This window comes from Agelaius tricolor, unplaced genomic scaffold, assembly GCF_023055355.1.
Source record: "Agelaius tricolor isolate 1412-34295 unplaced genomic scaffold, bAgeTri1.0.p SCAF_6, whole genome shotgun sequence".
In the NCBI taxonomy this organism is placed as follows: Eukaryota; Metazoa; Chordata; class Aves; order Passeriformes; family Icteridae; genus Agelaius; species Agelaius tricolor.
In genome coordinates, this window is record NW_027269266.1 from 50,650,835 (window position 1) to 50,672,516 (window position 21,682).

General features: G+C 40.8%; 1 protein-coding gene across 8 annotated transcripts in view; it reads right to left on the minus strand.

The window, feature by feature from the left end:
• Positions 1-21,682, minus strand: part of HECW1 (HECT, C2 and WW domain containing E3 ubiquitin protein ligase 1) — a 251,651-nt gene that overhangs the window by 33,250 nt on the left and 196,719 nt on the right. For all 8 annotated transcript variants that reach the window (XM_071429780.1, XM_071429779.1, XM_071429774.1 and 5 more), the window contains 9 exons: positions 18,824-19,009; positions 18,074-18,208; positions 12,717-12,822; positions 12,442-12,538; positions 10,439-10,522; positions 9,303-9,412; positions 7,096-7,216; positions 5,560-5,673; positions 2,684-2,836 (listed from right to left, as the gene is read on the minus strand). In XM_071429780.1, coding sequence (XP_071285881.1) covers positions 2,684-2,836; positions 5,560-5,673; positions 7,096-7,216; positions 9,303-9,412; positions 10,439-10,522; positions 12,442-12,538; positions 12,717-12,822; positions 18,074-18,208; positions 18,824-19,009 — 1,106 coding nt within the window. The remainder of the gene's footprint in view (positions 1-2,683; positions 2,837-5,559; positions 5,674-7,095; positions 7,217-9,302; positions 9,413-10,438; positions 10,523-12,441; positions 12,539-12,716; positions 12,823-18,073; positions 18,209-18,823; positions 19,010-21,682) is intronic.

Below are 21,682 nucleotides of genomic sequence, written 5' to 3' on the forward strand. Positions count from 1 at the left end.
TCTTTGCATTTTGTTGTATTTATCTCAAATTCACCACTGTTCACTTAAGAAAATGTAAAATAATTTTGAGAGCATTTTTTTGCTAGCTCTGTTTCTTTATATATCTGTGTCTGGAAAGGTCTTGCAGAAGTACCATAGAGAAAAACATGCCAAGGGTGGATTTCACATAAATAACAAGCCCCACAGCACCAAAAAGCATACAGTTGAAGAAATCTGCAAATCTAACCCAATTGTGGTTGTGTGGTTTTCATGACTGACATCAGACTTCAAGCTTTGAAAAGGCTATGAATATTAATTACCTGTGACCCTGGAACTCTCAAACTGATTCATCTATGTTAGCTGGTGCTTCATAACAGATTTGAGAACAGGAAAGTGATATCTATTTCTGGCATGTGACAGGGAGAAGGCTCTGCTGGAATCTTATCATCAAGTAAATCTGAGAAACAGAAGTTCTAGCTCTGACTTTGATGAGAATGAAGAAAGCCTGGGAACACCAGAAAACCTCATTCCTCAGGAACAAACAGCAACAAGGCAGTTAGTACAGAGTCCTCACAGAAGTTAGCTTGTAAAGCCTTAATGGGAGAACTGAACTCACTTTCAAGAAGGTTGGTTCAATTCCTATCTTCACTGGCTGCACAGAATTCTGAACACAGGACTCTAAGGTTACACATGAATAGCTGGTATCAGTCACACAGTATAAAAACATTGAGAATGTCTAGATATCTACAAGCCAATCATGAAACCTATCAGGCTAATTATAAACTGCTGGTCTCAGGCAATTATTTCCATAACAGGTTCATGAAGTATTTCCAAGCATCAACTGGATTGTTTATCTTCCCCTTGGGTTATGCAATCTTGCCCTATTAACAATACTGCATGTGCAAACCTCTTCATTCATAGCATTTATTTCTTTCTGCAGGCCAAGAGGCCAAATTTATCTTTCTTAAAAATAGGAAAACAAAATGTCTGAAGGCCAAATAACATTCTGCATGCAAGAAGCTGGATTGATATGTGCAGTTGGAGAAACAGCCTACGTGTCTAACAGCTGCTGATTTTTGAGTTAAATGCTAACTGCTACAGGAAAATCATATGAGGTGTCTTTCTGCTGTTCTGTATACCCAGGACACCTTTAAAAACCTGCCTCTTTCATGTTAAAATCTCCTGAGGCACAGAAGGACAAAATGAAGGGATCAAACACAGCATATATGTCTTGCAGTAGAATTTATCACTTAAGAAAATTGCAACTCTTTGCAAGGACAGTGTTTATAACACATGAGAGCCAAGGGCATGTTTCACCTGCTGCTGAGATACATGGCAGCACCATCTCTGGACACAGAGGAGGCTATGAAAAAGCTTTGTCACAATGTGGGCAAAATGATCATGGGTTTGCACCTGCCTAGTTGGCCCTCTGCCTGGAAGTCAAAATACATCTCTACAAATAACAGCCTCCTAAATCAGAAGTTTATCCATGCTGTCTGTTAAGATAGGACACAGCACAGACTTTATTTCTTCTTGAAAACTAGGAAGGCTCCAGATAATATCTAATGAACAGGACTGCAGGGGAGGTGAACAAGCTGTAAGAATTAAGCTGCTCTCTTCCTGCTCATGTCAGTAGAGAAACACTCTAAAGCAAGGATCATTGTTAGTTCCACTGCTGGAAATGATAATACAAAAAAAAAATCCAACAATTTAGAAACCATGCCAGTCCCAAGCACATTCCTTTTCCCCTGGGTAACTTTAACAGAGGTGACAGCACAACTGTTCATGATCTCCCACCTGCTGTAAGCCAAGCAAAGGGGGGGTCTGTTCACAAGAACAGAGGAACACATACTATTTGCAATTTAAAAGGGGCCTGCCTCCCATTTTAAGAAAAGGATCTCTGAGAAGAGCCAGTGAGATTGACAAAGAAAACCATCATAGGAACAAGTCCATGTGGCAGCACTTCTTTGACACAATGAAATCCCACAAGGGACCATGTGATGCCTGGGGCTCGGAGCCTGTGCTTCACTTAACCACATCTGAAACTACCAAAGTGAAAACAACTCCCAAAGACAGACAGATCTGCAGGCAGAAAGAGAAAATGAGGACATCACAATATGCTTTCAGAACTTTTGATAAAGAAACAAGATCAGAAATTTGTCTGCATACTTAGTAAGCTAAAATATTGGCTCACTCTTCTAGCCCTGCCCCAAACAAGCAGGGACACTGTCAGGGAAGAAAAGGGAAACTGCTTTCACTGGGCCTTTTTTAAGGCCTGTGGTAGGAACAGAGCAGCAATGTGGCTCTCAGAGAACACTACACAGCTTACAAGCCTAATGCTGTGTGATGTATAGAAAGGTCACACTGGCTCTTTTTACAAAGGGATGAAGGAGATGAAGACTGGATTAAGCAGAACTCTTCTCCCTGTCCTTTTTATGTTCACACAGAAGTTCACAAACATCAAGTCCCAAGTAATGCCAGCAGGATATTTTAATAGTAGTACCTCATCACAACTGCTTTTTCAGAGCCTGATCTTGTATTTATGCTTAGTTCATCTCTTCCTTTTCACAACCTACTTCCCCACCTCTTCCCAGAATTAGCAATATTTGTATGTACTCCAGTCTAAACTGGGAGCTTTTGTTTTGCTTTTCCATTTTTTTATTGCTCTGAAACAATTCTTCAGTTCTTCATAAAATGTTCTTACCATTCCAGGTGATTTTCAACAAAGGCAGACATGGGGCTGATCTGTACAGTGTAGGTGTCGTTGGCTGAATACTCAAACAGCCCATAATAGGGATTGAAGAGCTCCTGAGACAGAAGGAAAAAGAATTCTCGGGAGGGGCCACTGTAGTCCAACCTGGAAAGAAAAAGGTAGATAAGATAAAATGAGGCTCCTTATCACTTGAGTGGATTTCCTGGGTTTGCCTACACTGGCTGCTGTCTTAGTACAGCGGCCTGTGTAGTCAAGTGTTTCTAACATGATTTATCTCTCCTCTCAAAACTTGATTCCTGAACAAGTTGCAATGCCAAAACTTCACCAATATCAAGGCTGATCTGGGAGGAATCATAACTGGGACACATGCTTTAAGTAGTTTACTTTCCTTTGTTCCAAAAGTGTAGCAAACTGGAGGTACGAGGCCCAGCCTTGCCTCAGCTGGCTGGCCAGCAGAGGAGTAGCTTTCTAGTGAGTGGGTCTGAACTGCCTGTGAACACCTGGGTTCACAGACCACAAAGCCTGGGCTAAATGAGAAATTGCTCTGACCCTCCTACACTGAGATGTACCCAAATCTAGCCCCAAGGATGCTTTTTGGGCTACAGAAACCATAAAGAAAGAGACCAAATCCCAGCAGAATTGTCTCTTAAGACAGAATGGTGATTCCTTGCTTGTTCCATCCAACCCTTCCACTTTTCTGTTATTTTCATGTGGTACATCCTAAATTGAGCTTTGCTGTTGTATGAATTTGCTCCGTAGAGAGCCTCATTTTTTCCCTTGAATTTTTACATTCAACTTGGAAAACAAAAGGAAAACGAGACTAAAATTTTTTCCTGAATGCATTAAATGAAAAGTCTGGTGGATTTATTAAAAACAGATCATTCTCTAATAATGGTGAGTAGGTTTTTCCTACATGTAGCAATATGAAGAAATGATCTGTAGCCATATATCATGTGTGCCAAAAGATTTTCTGTGGTGGACACTATTCCTTCTACTTAATAATCTGCAACTGGATCAGAATGGTGTGTGCTATGGAGTTGCAGAAGCATAAGTGAAAGGGGTTGAAAGATTGATTTGTGCAACTAGAAATATGGAAAAGGGCAGACAGGCCCATCCTCCTGTGTTTTATGTCTGGAGATTCAGTGCTCTCTTTGAGGAACCTTAGCTCTGGGATCATGTGATGACATGAAAGCCACACCTGTAAAAGAGGATGGTAACAAGCCCACATGACCCACCAGTGCCAGCCATGGACCAGGCCTGGTTCCATGGACATCAATGTACTGGGTTAAGCCTGATAATAGCTGGAGTAAAGAACTACAAAGATGTGTCTATGTTCAAAAACCTCCAATGGGAGACTAGCTACTGCATTTCTGGGCAACACACTAACTCATCATAAAGCCTTTCTAGTTCATTTTCAATGGTCTTTTTCTTTGAACCGTGGGAAGCTGTGCCCATACAGCATCACGTGGCCATACAGCATCAACTCTTCAGTATGGAATTGGCATCTTAGAGTCCTTCCAGCAGAATGCATATTAGCATTAAGCAGCAGAAAACCTAGAGGAATGTATCTTCAGATGTAAATGAATCAGTGAAAAATGAATGAATTTGCACATCGAATTGGTTTGTAATTTCTCCTGAGGACACCATGCCACACAGAAAACAAAATGACTTTGGCCAGTATTAGCATTCCAGAACGCTATTCCAAAAACATAAACTGAAGTGTGCAACGTGTTTATGCTTTACTTGCAGGCCAGAGGCAAGATCAGCTGTGAAAGATGACCTCTATTACACAATATTGAATCCATAGATAATGAAAAGTAAGAGTGAAAAAACCCTGATACTGAGGTCACCCAGTGATTCTCTTTGAGACTGGCAACTTCTGTTTCCCACTGTATGTAACCTGTCCCAAGACGAGGGACAGAAGCCCTTCACTTGCCATGACACCTCAGAGCTGAGAGTGTCAGCATTTGCTGGACATGTTGAGAGTTGCCTCAGGTACTGTCTGATACCTTTGGGACTGAAATCCTACACACATGGGTTTTGAACGAAAGAAACTTTACATGCAAAGCTACTGAAATACAATTTCATGTCTATGTCATATGGCACACTGGAAACACACACATAATGGTCTTTCCATTATAAAAGCATGTGGATTAACCCTCAATTACAATATAGCTCTTGAGGTGAGCCAAGGTGGATTTGAAAGGCTGTGCTTACAAACAAAAGGTCAGGGGTTGGCTTTCATCATACAAAAATGGCTCATGGATTTTAAGAGTTGTACAAAGCTTCCTGAGAAAAGGCCTTCTCAGGAAACTTCTATTGCTTTCAGATTCCAAGTGCACAAATGAAATTTTAGGGACTAAACAGCATTAATGTTTCTCACTTAAGATGGAAACAAGAAATCCACATATGGATAATAAATGATCATTAGTTGGCATGCAAAGCTAAAATTTTTAAAGCAAAACCAGATCTATTGTGAAGAGTTAGAGTAACAAACTGGATAAAGGTCTGGTCTCTAGCTGTAGCCCTCAGACCGATTCAGTGTGTAAATATTGGCCTGGAGTTGAGTTTTCCCTTCCAGCCTGAAAAAAAAACTACAGCAAACAAGATGACAATAGATTTAACCACTTAAACTGTCACTTTGAGACATCTAGATGGAAGGGGTAAAACTGTTATAGGAAAATGAAGCATTATTGTTATGTTATTTTTAACAAACATTTGCCTTGATTAAGATGAATCACTTACTCAGGGGTAAAACAAAACCAAAAAAAAACCATTACGTAGCAAGAGTGGTTCAGCATTAGTCAACTTGTTGTTTTGCAACAGAGCAGCTGCCTCAGAGCTGAGAGCATTGTGTGGTTCCCTACCCTTCCTCGCCGACGAATGTGACATAGAGTTTGTTGCGCTGGAGCTCCTTGCGGGAATAGGCCATGACCTGGTTGAAGGTGCCTTCCAGGAGGTGGTCACGCCGTATAATCAACCTGCAAAGGGCAGTGGAAATAAAGATCTGATCATTGGGTCTTGTGGGAGCCTGTGAGGCTGGAGGTAAACAACGGCTATAAAGAGAGACATTCGTTCTCAGAGAAGTTCATAAAATGGCACCTGCTGGTGCCCGTGCTACTTCACCATTATGGGTTTCCATTGGCTTTTCTATGTGCCCTGAAGGTGAATTCCTTCACAATGCCATCATTAGGTTCAAAGTGCTGCTCTGCTGCTAAGACTCTCCGCAACAACCCGTATGTACAAATTTATGTGGTAGAGGGGGCTGTGAGTTCCCTCGGTATATGAAGTCCCAGCTTTCTGGAATTGGCCCCAAACACTTCCTGGATTTTATCCAGTGAATGTCCATGGACATACTGCCTCTGTGGTAGGGGAAGCTAAGGGAGTTATCAGCCTCTGTTTATAAAACACATCTCTCACTCCCTTACTAATCTCTACAACAACTTAATGGATAGTACTTTTACACACCATCTGTGCAAGAAACCCTTCTTGTTCATATGTTCATGGACATTTTAAAACAGACCTTCTAAAATATATTTAGTGTCTGCCTTGGACCCATTTAGCAGGACACCAAAAGGGGTAACCACCAGCTAGGACTCCTCAGCTCTATAAGATCATTTTGCTGATGACATTTGCCTGGAATAAATTGCTTGGCTTCATAAATTTATTTTTTCCACAACAGATGTCCTTTGGTAGGAAGCCAGCCTGAGGCATAAATTCAACCAGATGCCCAGGAAATACCCTAGAAACAGCCCACAGCCTTTGGCAAACTTGGATAACTAGATTGAGCACAAGTTGGTACAGACTCAAAAGCCAACTAACAAGATGTATGGAAAGAAACTCCACAATCAAATGACAAAGAACCCCGAACACATGAAGACTGGCACAAATCTCTCCAGTTTGAATCCAGGAGGGCTATCAACACAAAAAACTATGGAAAGTTAAACCTGCATGTACAAACTAACTTGTGTAGGATCCTGTTCTGTCCCTGAGTTACACTGATACCCTGAGTTGTACATATCTACTGCTATGTAGATCCAAAGAATTTGGAGTCATCCCACCATTACAATGATATAGCTGTGGTTAATATCTGGTGAGTGTTTGCCTGGAAGGATAATTCTCCTACTGGCAAATTATAGGTAGGAATATTAATATCCCTGTTAAATAGGCAAGAAATGGGAAAGTAAGAGAATACGAATCTTTAGGAAGAAAACTTCCACACAAAAGCCTCTTGAAGGTCACTCTTTTGCAGAGTATATGAAGATCTTATCTTTCCCTGAGGTTATGTAAAAAACTGTGATCTCCAGGGTGTTTTACACTCCCTATCCCTGTCCTCATGGATAGTGAATGACAAAAGACAAAGCTATGTCCCCTTAGACTGACTGAGTGATTTTAATACTTACTTAATTTTCCCTGGACCTTGCCCATACCCTTTGGCTTCAAGTTTTCGATAGAAATTGCGCAGCTTGGCTTCAAAGTCCCTCCTGTATGGAGAAGGTGCTCTTGCACTTGCTCGCTGCAGCCCTGGAGGAGGGAAAATAAACAGCATCCTAAGGTGTTAGGGGCTTGACCTTCTTCCAAATCATGCAGCTGATGTTTCCACACAGAACTGGTTAATAAATGTGTTAGGAACTTCCTGCAGGTATACAGTGCACTCACTGTTAGTTTTGATCTATCTGGCATCAATAGAGTTGTAAGTTCCTGTAATTCAGTGATGGAAATGAACTTCCAGGGACTGTATCCTCTTCACTAAAAGTACTGTTAAGCTCACCTTGTGTGTGTCCTTGTGTTGCCTCTGCCTTTAGCTGTGACTGAATGGAAACTGAAGGATCAGAAAGCCATGAGAAAGACTGACATACATATCTACCTTTCATGGTCAGTGGCATTTAGGTTTTCTTCCCTTTTGCACTTTTAAGAGATCTCTCTCCTCTGCATTGTATAGGAGATCTCCTTACTTGGCAGGATTAAACCTCTGAAACTCAGAGCAATGCTTCTCGCTGGAGACTAGCAGCCCAGCCAAGCTGGGAGTCAGGTTTCCCTGTGTTAATCTGACTGTATATTAAACACTTCCAGCTATCAACACAAAACCCCTCTGTGGCATCAAAAAGGATTTCTGTCAGCAGGAAATGCTACATTTCCTTATTATGATTCACACATAACAACAGATTTTTCAGCAATTTGGAACCTGTTTTGTTTTGAAGGCTGCATTCTCAAAGTAGGAGATTATTCTTTTTGTATAAACAAGTGCCACATCATAAAAGGCCAAATAATGGATTAATGAAATCCCATTTACCTATCTCATTACAAAAGACAATAAAAACCAGCCCTTTTATGGCAGCAAATGCTCCACAGGAAAGGAAAAAAAGCCCATCACATTTAGTGGGAGCCCAAAGTATCATGATTGCCATAAGGGAAGGACATTACTGTCTCTGCTGGTAAAACAGAAAGGTGTATATACATGCAGCACAAAGAGAATCCCTTGCAACACTTCTTTCTTCTGTCAGCCTTTTGTTTTCCCCCAGGACATAAGAGAAGGGGTGCTCTCATGGGCTCTATAACCAGGACAGAAATTAGCAAGAAGACAGTGTGTTGCTGGAAATGAGTATTTGCCCTTGTGTTTTCACAAGAACAGTCTCCTAAGTCACATTTGTGCCATATACTTGGATTCTTGTCCTGAAGGAGACTTGCTTATGACCTGTCCTGATATAGACAAGGGGAACTTGTACTCACAATGGTGTTAAAACTCATTAATGAAAATAGGACATTCTGACAGAACACAGTTCTCCTGTAGAGAAGGGTTTAGCATTTATCTCCTTCACATCAAAAAACCTTTCCATTTTCCACATTCACGTTCAAGATTTGAACTTCTCTTGTTCCTTAATTTTGTTTGAAATCAGATAATTTAAATGCATGCTCAAAAAGCTCCACCAAAAATGGATTTCTTCAGATCACATTTCTGTTGATTCTCTCAAAATGGCCACTGGACACACAGCCACAAAGTGAGACTGTGGTGGGGGTTGTGTCTCTTGGCAAAAGGGAGACATTAGCTCCTCAAATTTCTATAGCATAAACAATAACTTCAGAGACATAGCACAGCTGGAAATAACCTTCTCAGACAGCATGTCTTTCTGGAAAATATGTTTCCTGTCAAACCTAAGTTAATGGGTTCAGCACGGGAGGTCAGGCTAGATGATGAAGATGATCCCCTCAGGTCTCAAAATAGATGTGCCTAGGGAAGAAGAGAAGTTTTTGGAACATTGAGTGGAGGAGACTGAACTTTACAGGCATACTGGAAGTCCTGCAACACACCTTCAGTTTGGAAGGTTCTCTTGGCTGCTGTCACATAAAATGAATGTGCTTCCATGTCAGTGACTTATGCTTGGAGTACACCACCCAATCCTTTCCAGTGATATCAAAAGGTGTACGTGTATCAATAGTCACACAGCAGCACTGGAAACTGACCCAGCAAAAAAAGCAGCTGGGATCAGATTCAGAGTGGGCACTGGAACTAGAAGGCTGACAGCTGATGCTCTCTGAATCTGCTCTTTTCTATTTATTAGAAGAAATACCACAAATGCAAGATTTTGTTCTAATTTTCCCATCTCCTTACCTGGAGAGTTTTGGGGTGATGAACAGGGTGAGCAGCGAGGAGAAAAACTGTAACCTGGATGGAAGGCAGCCTGCAGTGGTATGTAGGACATGATATCCTCTTCAAAAAGACTGCATGCAAAAAGTCATAGGGAGATATTTAGTTCACATTCATCACATGAAGGAATGTAAATATGCAGCACTGTGCAAGTTCATTGTGTCAGATGTTTGGGTGCATCTCTGAGCTCATGGATTAAAAAACTCCATAGGCTTCCCAAAGACAGCCTAGTCACTAGCAATGAAGAACAAAATGAATATTAATAGATGTTTGATGCTAACATGATAGCTCAGTCACTGATGGAGAGTAAAGACATGAGGCTATGTAGGAATCAGGAGCACATTCAACACATTAGCAAAAAGAAGTAAAGATGCACACTCTGTCTCCCAGGCTGTTTTACTTGGGCTATTTACTTTACTATTTTCATGTAGTTCAGTGCTCTGACTGCTTGAATTGAAATGATGGGAATAAGTTGTAAACTTCTTGCATTAGGCAGTGCTATCACAGCACACCAACCCCACCTGGGTAATGCAACATTTCCCATCTCAGACCAAGATAATAGAATAAGTTCTTAGCTGCACTGAAGAGAAGCAGGACCTAAAGACCAAGCTCTCTGGTTCCAGTACAAACTGAAGCCTTATCTTCATTACCCAGACAATGCCCACTGCACTGGACATTGAGGTTTCATGCATGTGTGGCAGGACTGATGCAGTAAAATTATCAATTTCATGAGCAGTTACATTATTATAGTGAGAAAGACAAGGGATTTTTTCCCTCTCTTTTTTGTTTTTTTTTTTTTTTTTTTTCTTTCTTTAAAAAACAAGATTTTTTTCCATTAAAAAGAAATGTTTTGAGCTGATTCTTTTTTATCTGCTCCTTGATGGTAGCAGCCATACTGACTGAGCTGGCTGGATTTACTGCACTGTTGGAGGCTGCCTTCCAGGAAGTACAAATTGACAGATTGACTCTGGCTGAATCATTTTGGATGGCTATCAGTATGACCTGATTTAACAAAATCTTTTCAATTATGCTGAGAAAGAGCCAGATAGTTTCTCTGGTACTGTAAGTAATGACATTATGCTATTGATCAAATTGATTACCTCAGCAGAATTACTAAATCTGCATCACACGACAACTTTTCAAGCCCATGTGTACCCTCTGTCCGAATGTAATGGATCTTCTCCCTGAAATATAAATGATATTATGGAGAGGAGAAGAAAAAAAATACAAAACCAGAAAAAACCATGCCATTATCACAGCTTGAGCCATGCACAGAGTAGTTATTCTTTGGTATTTTGCCAGTTTCTGGTAATTCCTTATAAAAGTGGCAAACATCCTATATGCCTGATTAATTTTTTAATCTTCCTAACAAACTTGCAAAAAAAATTCTGTCTCCATCACCCAGTTTACTGATCCAAAAGAAAGAGATTTTATTCCCTATTTTAGAGAACAGAATGATTCTTAGTCCTCCAGTTTCATGTGTACATGTCAGGTCACCGAGTGCAGATTTTTTGTGTAAGCCTACACCTAACATAGCACCTTTTTTTAACAGAATTTGCAGTAATATCACTTCCTTTCCCTCTGTCAGTTCCATCTGGGAAATAACACTCTAACATATATTGGTATGAATTAATCACACAGAGGTTATACAGTGTAATATGAGTTGTATGTGTAAAATCATACCTTTTGTTAATAAAAACTGGAAAACATAGGATAGGATCCTATCATTAGGATCATGAAAGATATGCATCTACACCCCAGCCTATCAGTGTGTTTCTAAAGCATTGCATTGTCCAAATATTTTTATTCTAGTATTAAGTCAAAATATTACATCTCAAGTCAAGGATGATCTCTACAACCTTGTAATCAAGGTCCATAAAAGATGGACTTTGCATCCTAAGAGTTTGCTTAACACCTGCTGCATGAGCATTAGACAGTAGCTTGGATCACTCCTGGCCCAAGGTATAATCAGCAATGACCTAGAGGCAAAAGGCTCAATATCCTGTTACAAATCTCATTATGCACTGGCTAAGCTGTCTAGCCCCTATCACTGGTCAATTTTGTTCTCTGCTCAAAAGGAGATAAAAGCATTATCTGTTCTCTGGGAAATGAGAATTCAAGTTACAGCTGAGGAAAAAAAATATTCTGGAATAATGTGATGGTGAAGATAAAAATTTCTCAGTTACAGAAATGTACATCTTGAATACTGAGAGTATTTTTCATTCTATTTCTCATTTTATTTGCATGTATCAATTCCTCCAGAAGGAAGTGTAATCCTTACACCCAAAAAATTTTTTGTCTGGCCGTCAGAGGTAAATGAGGAGTCAATAAGGGTACCAGCAAAAGCACACTGCAGGAATTTAGAGGCCCTCTCCTCCTTCAGCAGTCCTGCAGCCACACCTCTGACTGCACGGTACAACCTAAACTCTTGGTCAAACTCTCAGCTGGTGCATATGGGCACCTCTGACATTGATTAACACCAGCTTAAGTTCTTGGCCAAAATCAGTTAATTCGAACTTTGGAATTCGAATGAGTATAAGCTGTCTTGGTGATTGGTTCTCGTTTTTTTCTGTTTTTAAAAAATCTAATAGGAAAGGAATGGGTTTGACACAATATAACTGCTTTGGAAACTACTACCTTTACCTTTAAGTCAAGTGAGAAAGATTAAAGACAATAGTACAACCCACTTCATAATAATGCTCCTATTACTTTATAATGTATAGGGTGACTATATCCATGACAGGAGTGGAAATCCAACCATGAAGCAAAATCCTGGCTCTGCTGGATTTATTGGGGTTTTGCTGCTGACTTCCATCCAAACACTCTTTTAACTCTTATCTTCTGAAAAGCAAAGTGATAATTGCAGGTGAAGGCAGAGTTTCTGGTCATTATTTGACCACATTTATTTTACTTCTTGGATGTCTGTGGAAAGTAACTATAGTAACCACATGGATCCTGGTGGTTCCCATCTACTCTTTAATGGTGGCAGTTCCACAGGAGATCCAAGTTCATCTGTTGTACTACAATTACTAGAATTTGGTTTTCCCCACTACAAAATGCACTTTCTGGAAGTAGGGTACAGCAGTATGGCAAAAAGCAGTACCTGAGTGCATGGTTTCTGGCCAAGCTGGGCTGACGCTCCTGCAGCATCTCAAAAATGTTGGGTTGACGTAGAAATGCAACAATCTTGTCATTGTAAGCTGGAAAAGGTAAAATCAAACCAGAGGCTTTATTTGCCACATCACCAGAACTCCACAGGGGCACACTGCACTGCCAGTGAGGCACAGGGCAACATGAGGCAGTGCAGCACACAGCTGATGAGAAGTCCTAAAACCCACCTTTGTGAGCTTTGAGAATTAAAAAACCAACTTGGCTTACCCAGAGGTAATGCCTCGTGATGGTGCTGGTTTCGGATAGCTGTTACAAGACTATTGCCTGGTCTGGCCAACAGAGTAACTCCTCTGTTTCGAGAGACTTCAGAGGCCTACAACATCAGAGAAAAGGAAAAGAATGATCAAAACTGACCACCAGTAGCTCATCGGTCAGTTAAAAGATTTGTCATTTTTACTTCTGCAACCTTCCGAATGGTCCATGATGCTGACCGAAGGGCAGAAAGCATTCATGAAAATTACAGTTTATACTCCAGTCAGCTTAAAAAAGGCAAGTAATTCTGTGCTTCCAAATGAAGGTACACCATTATCCAGAGCTATCACACCTCCTCAGTGCTGAAGGCACCAGAGTCCAGAAGTAAATGCACGTTAATGTAGGTATTGCAGTGATGGATATCTCTGGCTCAATGAAAATAAAATCTCTGTAGTATCACACTACATACTCTGTAGTATCAAACATGTATTGTTTTAGCATAACTGCATTACTTCAAGGTTTTTACAGCAATGTTTTTGAAAAGAGAAAAACCCTGCAATGCTGCAATGCTCACTCAGTGTTGTTGAAGGGAAATTTAATAGTGGAAATAACATGAGGAAGGCATATCTATGTAGATCATAGCACAGAAAAAGGCTGTATCATCCCAAAAGGCTGACTAACTTGCATAACCAGAAATTGAATTGTATACACTGGAAATAAGAATGTTATCCAAAGACCTGATAAAAGGAGTAGTAAGAAAGAAATTTTTCACTGCCCCTTAACTGAGGCACTTAAAGAAAGCCACTGTTCCAAATACACTATCTAGTGAAAGGAATCGTGTCAGAAAGGCAGATTTCTTAAAAGGTGAGAAGACATTTTGGTATGAAGATATTAAAAGGCAAACAATGACATCTGGCAATGTTTGCACTAAGGCATTACTTGCTGGGTAACCTTTCGGAGACTTGTGAAAGTTGAGGGGAACCTACCTGTCTCTCATGTTTTCCTCCAGAATATGGGCACGGTGAGGCCAAGAGAGGAATCATAGAATGGTTTGGATTGGAAAGGACCTTGAAGATCATCTAATTGCAACACCCCTCCTACAGGCAGGGACACCTTCCACTAGACCAGGTTACTAGGGCCTCCTCCAGCTTGGTCTTAAAACACTTCCAGGCATGGAGCATCCACAGCTTCTCTGGGCAATCTGTTCCAGTGCTTCACCACCCTCACAGTAAATTTTTTTCCTAATAACTGATCTCAACTTACCCTCTCTCAGTTTAAAGACAGTCCCTCCTGTCTTGTGACTACAGTGTGAGGCTGTATCAGGACAAGATGTATTAGGAATTCCAATTGCCACTCCACTGGGCTAATAGCTGCTCCTTTCTCACTGCACAAATTATAGCATTTGGCAACTACTTCAGGAAGAAATCGCCCCAACTTCAATATTTGAAATGCTTAGCTCTGCATCCAAGCAAATGGTGCCAACCCATTTTCAGTGGTATAGCCAAAAGCCAAGTCCTTCCAACTGGATATACACAGAAACTGGGAAGCTAAATGTGCCTGGCAAGCTGCCTTTTGGATCTCATAAAGCTTAAAATGTTTACACATAACAAGATACCAGTCAATGCATTCGATACGTGTCAACACACAGGTTAAACAATGAAAAATCTTAACTATTCTAATCAAACACGCTGTCATTTAAAACACAAAACTGCTGTGCAAGTGCATGGTGAATGTTTCGCTTCATCATCCAGTTAGGATTTCACTTGTACCCTTTCACTGCCTTTGTCTCCTCCTCACACCCCCACAGGCCAACTCACAAGGAAAGTTTAGATCAGGCTTAGGCAGCTTTTCCCCTGTGACCCAGGCATCCACCCCAGTAAACAGTGGCCTTTACAGCATTCACTCCATGCTATGGCACAGGGGAGAACCTTGCAAGGGTGCAAGAGGTGCCCTGTGATCCACTGCCACGGTGGGCATGGGCCCCTGTGGGAGCAGCCATTTCCTGGGCTGTTTGTCGGCAGCATGGCCAGGATTACACACTGGCCCGGGACCAGCTGTACTAGATAGGATGTGTGGGAGGCTGCTAAGGCTTTGTTGGGCTCAGCTTCTTCACTTCCAGGGGGTCCTGGAGTTCAGGTGAGGATGCCTATTCCTCAGGTCCTTGTAGAACAGACTTGCAAGGGAATGCAGATGGTGGGTGAGCCTGTTTTTAAAGGTGATCACTGACTCATCCTTGACAAAGACAAATCCTAAGGCCTTGTTGCTACACATTTTACTGACCAGAAGACAGAAAGAGGAAAGGGAGGAGTAACAGAGGAGTTAAATGTATCTCCCATAAAAATTAGCACCAGGTGTTATTTGCTCATCACTTGGGAACTGCATGGTACTTCTGCCCAGCCTGGGCCTGGATCCTCCTCTTGCTCTTGTCATTATTCCTTTTTTCAGCTTTCCAGTGCCTGGACATATTTCTCCTGGAGCAAGAATTTTGGAAGGAAATGTGTGTAGTGCCTGTGAAAAGAAACTTTCACTCCCCTCTTCCCATCTTCCCAGTTCTGGTTTAAGAGCTAAGAATCCAGCTGGGTACACACCTCAATAAACTGGTGATGTAATTCTCTTCATCACCATCCCTAGGCATTGCTCATGCTGTGTTTGTTCTTTGCACATGTACACCTCCAAACAATTTTTCTCTGGCAACACAACAGGAAAATTCACAGCCCTCTAATTAACTTCCATTTTGCTCACAATTTTCTTTCCACTCTTAGCTAATAGAATACAATTGATTGCTCCAATTTAGTGTTCAGTCACAATCGTCTTGTCTACTTTAACTTTCTAATTGAACAATTTAATTTTGATTAGCACATTATTCTCTAATTCAAAATAAAGAGTGATCCCTCCAATGATTTAGTGACCTGGTTCATGTAGTGCAGAGTTACTGACAGATTTATGTCAGGTTTTAATAGCTTTGATATTGATACTGGGATGTTGCAACCAGAGTGGAGAGTCCAAACTACCAGAGGAGCCTTTCAAGATGTAATATCTTTTCCTGGGTTTTATATTGCTGCTGGATTTCAGAGGCCCATTTGAATCCTTCTACTTGCTTGTTATGGTTTGGGTTGGTAAGGAGATGTATATACTGCCATATTCTAGCACCTTCTCTGCACCTCCTGCCTCTCCCTTGTGGATGCCTGCTTCCTTCCTCTTTCTGTCTTTAAAATCTCTACCCTGTAATCATGGATGTTGACTTTCACTGCAGATGGGAAGTCCTTTAGAGGGAATGGAAAGTGCTTACAAACTGTTCTGTTTATAGAAGGTTCAGAAGGAAATGAATCACTTAGTGACCTATACTTTAGTTACTGATGGCCACAATAGCTAACTGACCTTTTCTTCCAAAAATCAGATAACTAAGAGCAGCAACAACCACCTTTCTCCTGTAAAAGATTGATAACCCTTAAAAAAGTGCTTAATAAAGAACTTGTAGCATTTCTTTCAAATTAATATATAATACCATTTAATATCAGCAATCTACACAGAACAATGGAAATTTTTGCAGAGGTCCTTTATTTCATTACCCTGGCTCTTTTCTGTGCCTTCTTTGGCAAGCACAACTTCACTATTCTGACGTCTTTCAGGGTCCTTTGACACATGTATATAACATGGAAAACTGGTGAGCTGTCCTTCGTGGTCCTTCATACTGTCCTGGTGACAGCTTCCAGAGGCCACACCATCTGCTCAGCAAAGAAACCAGCAAGACTGCAGACAGCTGACACATGGCAAGGACAAAGCCCCACGCGTGAGGCTACAGACATGATTTATAGGCCAAAGAGCATCCAAATGCACTTGGAGAAAATGGCATGGAACATGAGGCTCTTAATAAATGGACTGAGCTGCAAAGGGTTGAATATTTTCCTTGTAAATGAGGGACTTTTAGGCACCAATCCAAAGTCCTTGGAAATCAATGGGAGTCCTTCCAGTGCAGCAGCAGACACTTCCAAATGGGAAGCTACTTGACTACAACAAAGAAGTTTGTCTATGACAAGGGCGTAGAAGCACTGTGGGACCTGGGCCACCAAGACTGGGAGGTGACTATTTCATTGGCTGATCATGCCAGAACAGTGGCCTCAAAGAACAGTTTTTCATTTCCCTAGATAATCATTACTCAAAAGTATCCAATACTTTTGATTTCCTACCCTTTACTGGCTTTTTGGGGGTTTATTGCATATTGCTCCTTGCCAGCCTTGCCAGTGCTTGCAAAACCAAGTGTATTTTTGGGCGAGGTCATCTGAATTGTTCAGGGGTGTTTCTGTCCCTGACACGGCAAATTTACAAGTAAGCCTCAGGCAAGCATGGGCCCGAGCACGAATCACAGTGCAGGTGGCAACCAAACCACAGTCATGCCAGTAATTCAATCACAGCAACTGAATTCAATCAACACTAAACTGAAGGCTGCTGGCAGAGGGAAGTTGCTAAGCTGGTGGGAAGATGTGATTGAAACAGATCCATTGATACACTTCTATCTTCAGAAAATATGGTGCTGTATTCACCCAAGATGGAGAGAACCTGCCCCAGCTACTCATGCCTGGTTTGCCTTTGGTCCTGAAGAACTGACCTCACACCCTGTTTAGCTCCTAATCCCAACCTACCTGGCAGTGAGAGGTATTCAGACTGGTCCTGCTGCAATAAATTTTGATGCCAATTTCACAAGCATTTCTCTGGATATTTTTGTGGAAGAGAGAGATCCTTTCACCATAGTTCATCTCTAGTTCTATTCAGCAACAATCTTTACAAATGTTTAAATGTATGGATTTGCTATATGAAAAATCTGATTGCGGGTACTTTTTCCTATTTAAATCCACAATGTAAACACAGTATTTATGCTTCTTTCAATCCTGTCCGTGGCCCTCAGTGATAAAAATCATCCCCATGATATATAGGAAAGATATTTAATGTGACTGAAAGCTGGGAAAGCAAACCTCAGCATACATTACTGCACTACTTCTAGGGAATCTGTCTTTTCAGAGCACAGTGTCACAGTGGGGAATGAAGAAACATATGAGGTATCAGACTATAAAAAATTAATGAATAACTTAAGTAAAGCAAGGCCAGGATGTCCAATATGGATTCTTCTTCAAATCTATTCTGTCATCACTTCAGTTATGCTTTATTTGCTTATTATTTTATTCCAAATACCATCAAAATATAAACTACCAAGCTCTGAAATAAACCCTTCAGAAAGACAAAAAAATCCTTTATTGTCTTTGGAAGATAGATATTCCCAAGACAGTCTGTTTCAATGCTTTTAAAATATAAGAAGTTCTTATCATTCCAGAGAAGACTGATGCCAAAAGTTCCTGAGTTGAAATGAGCACAGTTACCTCTCCAGCGCTGTAGCTACGGAGCCGCTGGAGATGCTGCCGGTGAGTCAGGTGATTTGGGAGACGCCCATTCTGCAGCGGGATCCTGGGATCTATGAAGGTGGTAGCACGGCTGTTGTGGTCAACGAAGAAAGACTGAAACACAAAGGAACAATGGTTCCTTTAATAAGAAGACTGACAACCCTGTGATGGTATCGCGGGAACGCAGCAGGAAAACCACGGGCAACTGTATGTGGGAAATACCTTGGATAAATATAGTCCATGGAAGGCACCTGCAAACAACAGGACTCAATTGGCCTACTCAAAGCTAGAATACCTCTTAGAAAATATCTGAAGCTGTGTAGACCAAAATCATGTGCAATGGCCATGATGTACACAAGACAAGAGAGAATAATATCATTGGGAAATGCTGCTTTAACCTATTTGGTGGACCCAGAGGTCAGTCAGCAAAGCTTAATTGGAGGTAGAGAATTAAGGTGAGTCAAATTTTGCAGTCACAACAGATCTACTCTGGCTCAAACTTTGTTGTCAGTCCAATGCTGCCTTGCTTTGGTACAATATTCTACAGAAAACTAGAAATGCTTTGAAACTTTGAAGCTTTTTTCCTGCTTCTAAAATAACTCTCCTTGCTGCTTGTGTTGTTTAAACCAAATCTTCACTGATTTTGAGTCAAGAAGGAAGAAACTTTTAATAATCATGTAGTCTGAAGTGCTGTGTTAAACAAGTGATTAGTTTTGTTGGCACTCTTACCTTGCCCTGCTGGTCAGTTTTTATCTCCCAGCCACGAGGAAGCTCCAGTCGGGTATCAGCAAACATGTTGATAAAATTTACTAGGTCTCTGTTGTGCTGATACCGCTCAAAATTACGAGCATCTCTACGAATCTTCAGAATCATGTGCTTCAAGCAGGTACTGTTGGTGAAAACTCGATAGGCACTCTGTGAGATGGATAACAGAAGGGAAGAAACCGAGTTCTGATGTCAAAACATATTTGGTTATTTCATTGGCCACATGCCCAAAGAACTGAAACAAATCCTGTTGGAATTGAGAAACACTTCCATCTCATTGTTTTGATTTCAATGACAACTTTACATGCATATGCAGAATTAAGAAATACAATCTGGAAAGTGAAACATCCCACACATTATACACAGTTAGCTTGTGTAAGAACAAACTAACTGTTCTCAATGCACTTCAAAAATGGTCAGCTGAAACATCACACATTCAAGGTGCATGTAGTTGACCCTTTCATTGCTATTATTGGTTGACAGAAACACTGCTTGTGTGCCTCGGCAGTGCCAGAGAGATGCACAGAGAGCTGTGCTCATCTATTTTTGCTATAATTAAAATCAAGATGTGCGTGATAGGACTCATGAACTTATATGCGCACGACCCCAGTGCAGATGTCTCCATATGAGTTTGCTACCTTTTTTATGATGACTTTACAGCCACAGAACAAGAACAGACACTTTTTAATTGTCTATTTTTGGAAGATGTGAATTGTTTCCTGGAATGGAGCATTTGTTTCTGCGATGACTACAAAGCTTGTCAGATGGAGACATTTCCATGAGTCCAATGAATGTCACCCCTCAGGCAGTGAGTTGTATCTCACAATGGGCATTAAATACACCTCTAGGGGAAGGTGGCCTGAGGCAGCTCAAGGGAGTGAACTGATCTGATTGCAGAATAGGGGCCCAGTGAATTGAAATTTGTTGTTCAATATGTGTTGTTCAATGTGTTCAATGATAGACCATCATAAAATAATACTTCTGCTAACAACACACAGGCCCATTCACAGGCTACTCTTTGAATCCTTCACTTCAGGGAAAAAGCTCCTTAAAACAGAGTAGGAAACTTCACAAAAATCTCCTGAACCTTTTACTAGAGAGAAAATGAGTGTCTTGGTTTGCTGGTCAGCCCAAAGGATTGATGACTCATTAGAGTAATAAAGATCACTGGAGGACTCCTGTCTTAAGTGAAGTGAGCTCCAGTGTGCAGACCTGGAATATGTCCAGAGAATCTGACCCAGCAGCTTTGAATTCTCAATTTTTATGTGCATTTAGTGCATTTTAACCACTGTAATTCAATAAAACATCTACAGGTATAATCTTTATTATGTAAGGATTTATTGCGGTGACACCACTGAGAATGCTCCCTGTAGCACAAGGTCCCTAATTATGGCAAGGGTTGGTAAATGTTATGAAATCACAGAGATATGATCTCTGCCCTGAAGATATAACCTGCTTATAACCCAGGAAAGCTTCATGGTCACAGATTTTTAAGATCCCAGCCTACTACACAAAAAAAAGTTGCATTTTGATCTAATGCATGATCAATGACTGCCTTGAATATCTCTAAGCTGCACTAGGGAAACAAAGAGTGCAATGTAGTTTTATCTCTTAATGGAAATAAAATATCTGAAAAATGAGAGCTTTTCCCTTTTAATTCTAACTGCTGGATAATATTTTCCAATCCCAACTTCAGTGCCATAATTAATAGTTTGAAATTTTAATAGGGGCTTGTGGTTAAAATATTACACTCATGTTATGGCAAAAGTTATGTGGGCCATTATTCCTGTACAAGTGGTATCTGTATGACCATTTGACAGATGTTTTAATAGATTATTCTGGTCCTCACATTAGAGACAAGTTTTTAAGATAAAACTGAAGGCCTCTTTCTGCTTTTTTTTAGTTTCAGTGACTAATAAAATTGGGATTTAGTCTCTTGTGAGCTGTTCTTTACACAACTATGGAATCAGTTGCTCATTTTTCCAACAACCATGCTGGTCAAAAATTACATTGCTCCCAGCTATAAATCTTCATATATCACCCTGCTAATGGAAGAAATTATCTGCACTCCACAAACTAGTTCAGGGAATGTCAGATGAGTTGATACATCCCTTCCTTGTCAGGATCTCATAGGTGATAATCTCTGGCAGATGCTTGGAGATGGACGGCTGGCTTCAATCCACCAAGTGCCACAGCCCAAACCTGATGTCTGCAGTTTGCTAAAAGGCTGTGCTGAGGCAACTCTCAGTGTTTTACCTTCTCTTCCTTTTGAAAAGGAAGGTCATTGCTACCCAGAAATGGATGACTTCCCAAATAGTCAGAAGTCACATTTAGATGCCTTGTTGAACTAAACTCCAGATATGGCAAATTAGGACTGCATCTCCTTGTGGGACTGCCCTATCTGCTTCCTCCTGATACTGCATTTTCTCCACTCCCCCTCCAGGTTTGCAAGAAAATGTGTGGTTTTACTTCATTAATGGAAAAAAAAAAACAGCTATTTGATTTATTTGAATTTTAAAAATTTGTTTTCATTTGTGCTTTTTCCAAAATAGCTACACTGACACAAGTCAGTATTTCTTTCACTCAGTTATGCCTGCCTCTGTTTTGGGAATGCAAATTGCAAGAGTTAAGTTTTTACCCTCTGTTTCCCTTGGTGATATCTGAATAAGACTTGGTGGTATCTGAGTAAGATTTCTCAGGATGTTGGATCAAAAGACAGCAACTTCACTGCCTGCAGCAACAGACAACAGAATCAACCAAGCTGAAAGCAAGGGTTCCTGCTTGTTCTGGGAGAATAACATTAATGAGCTTCTCTGTACTATG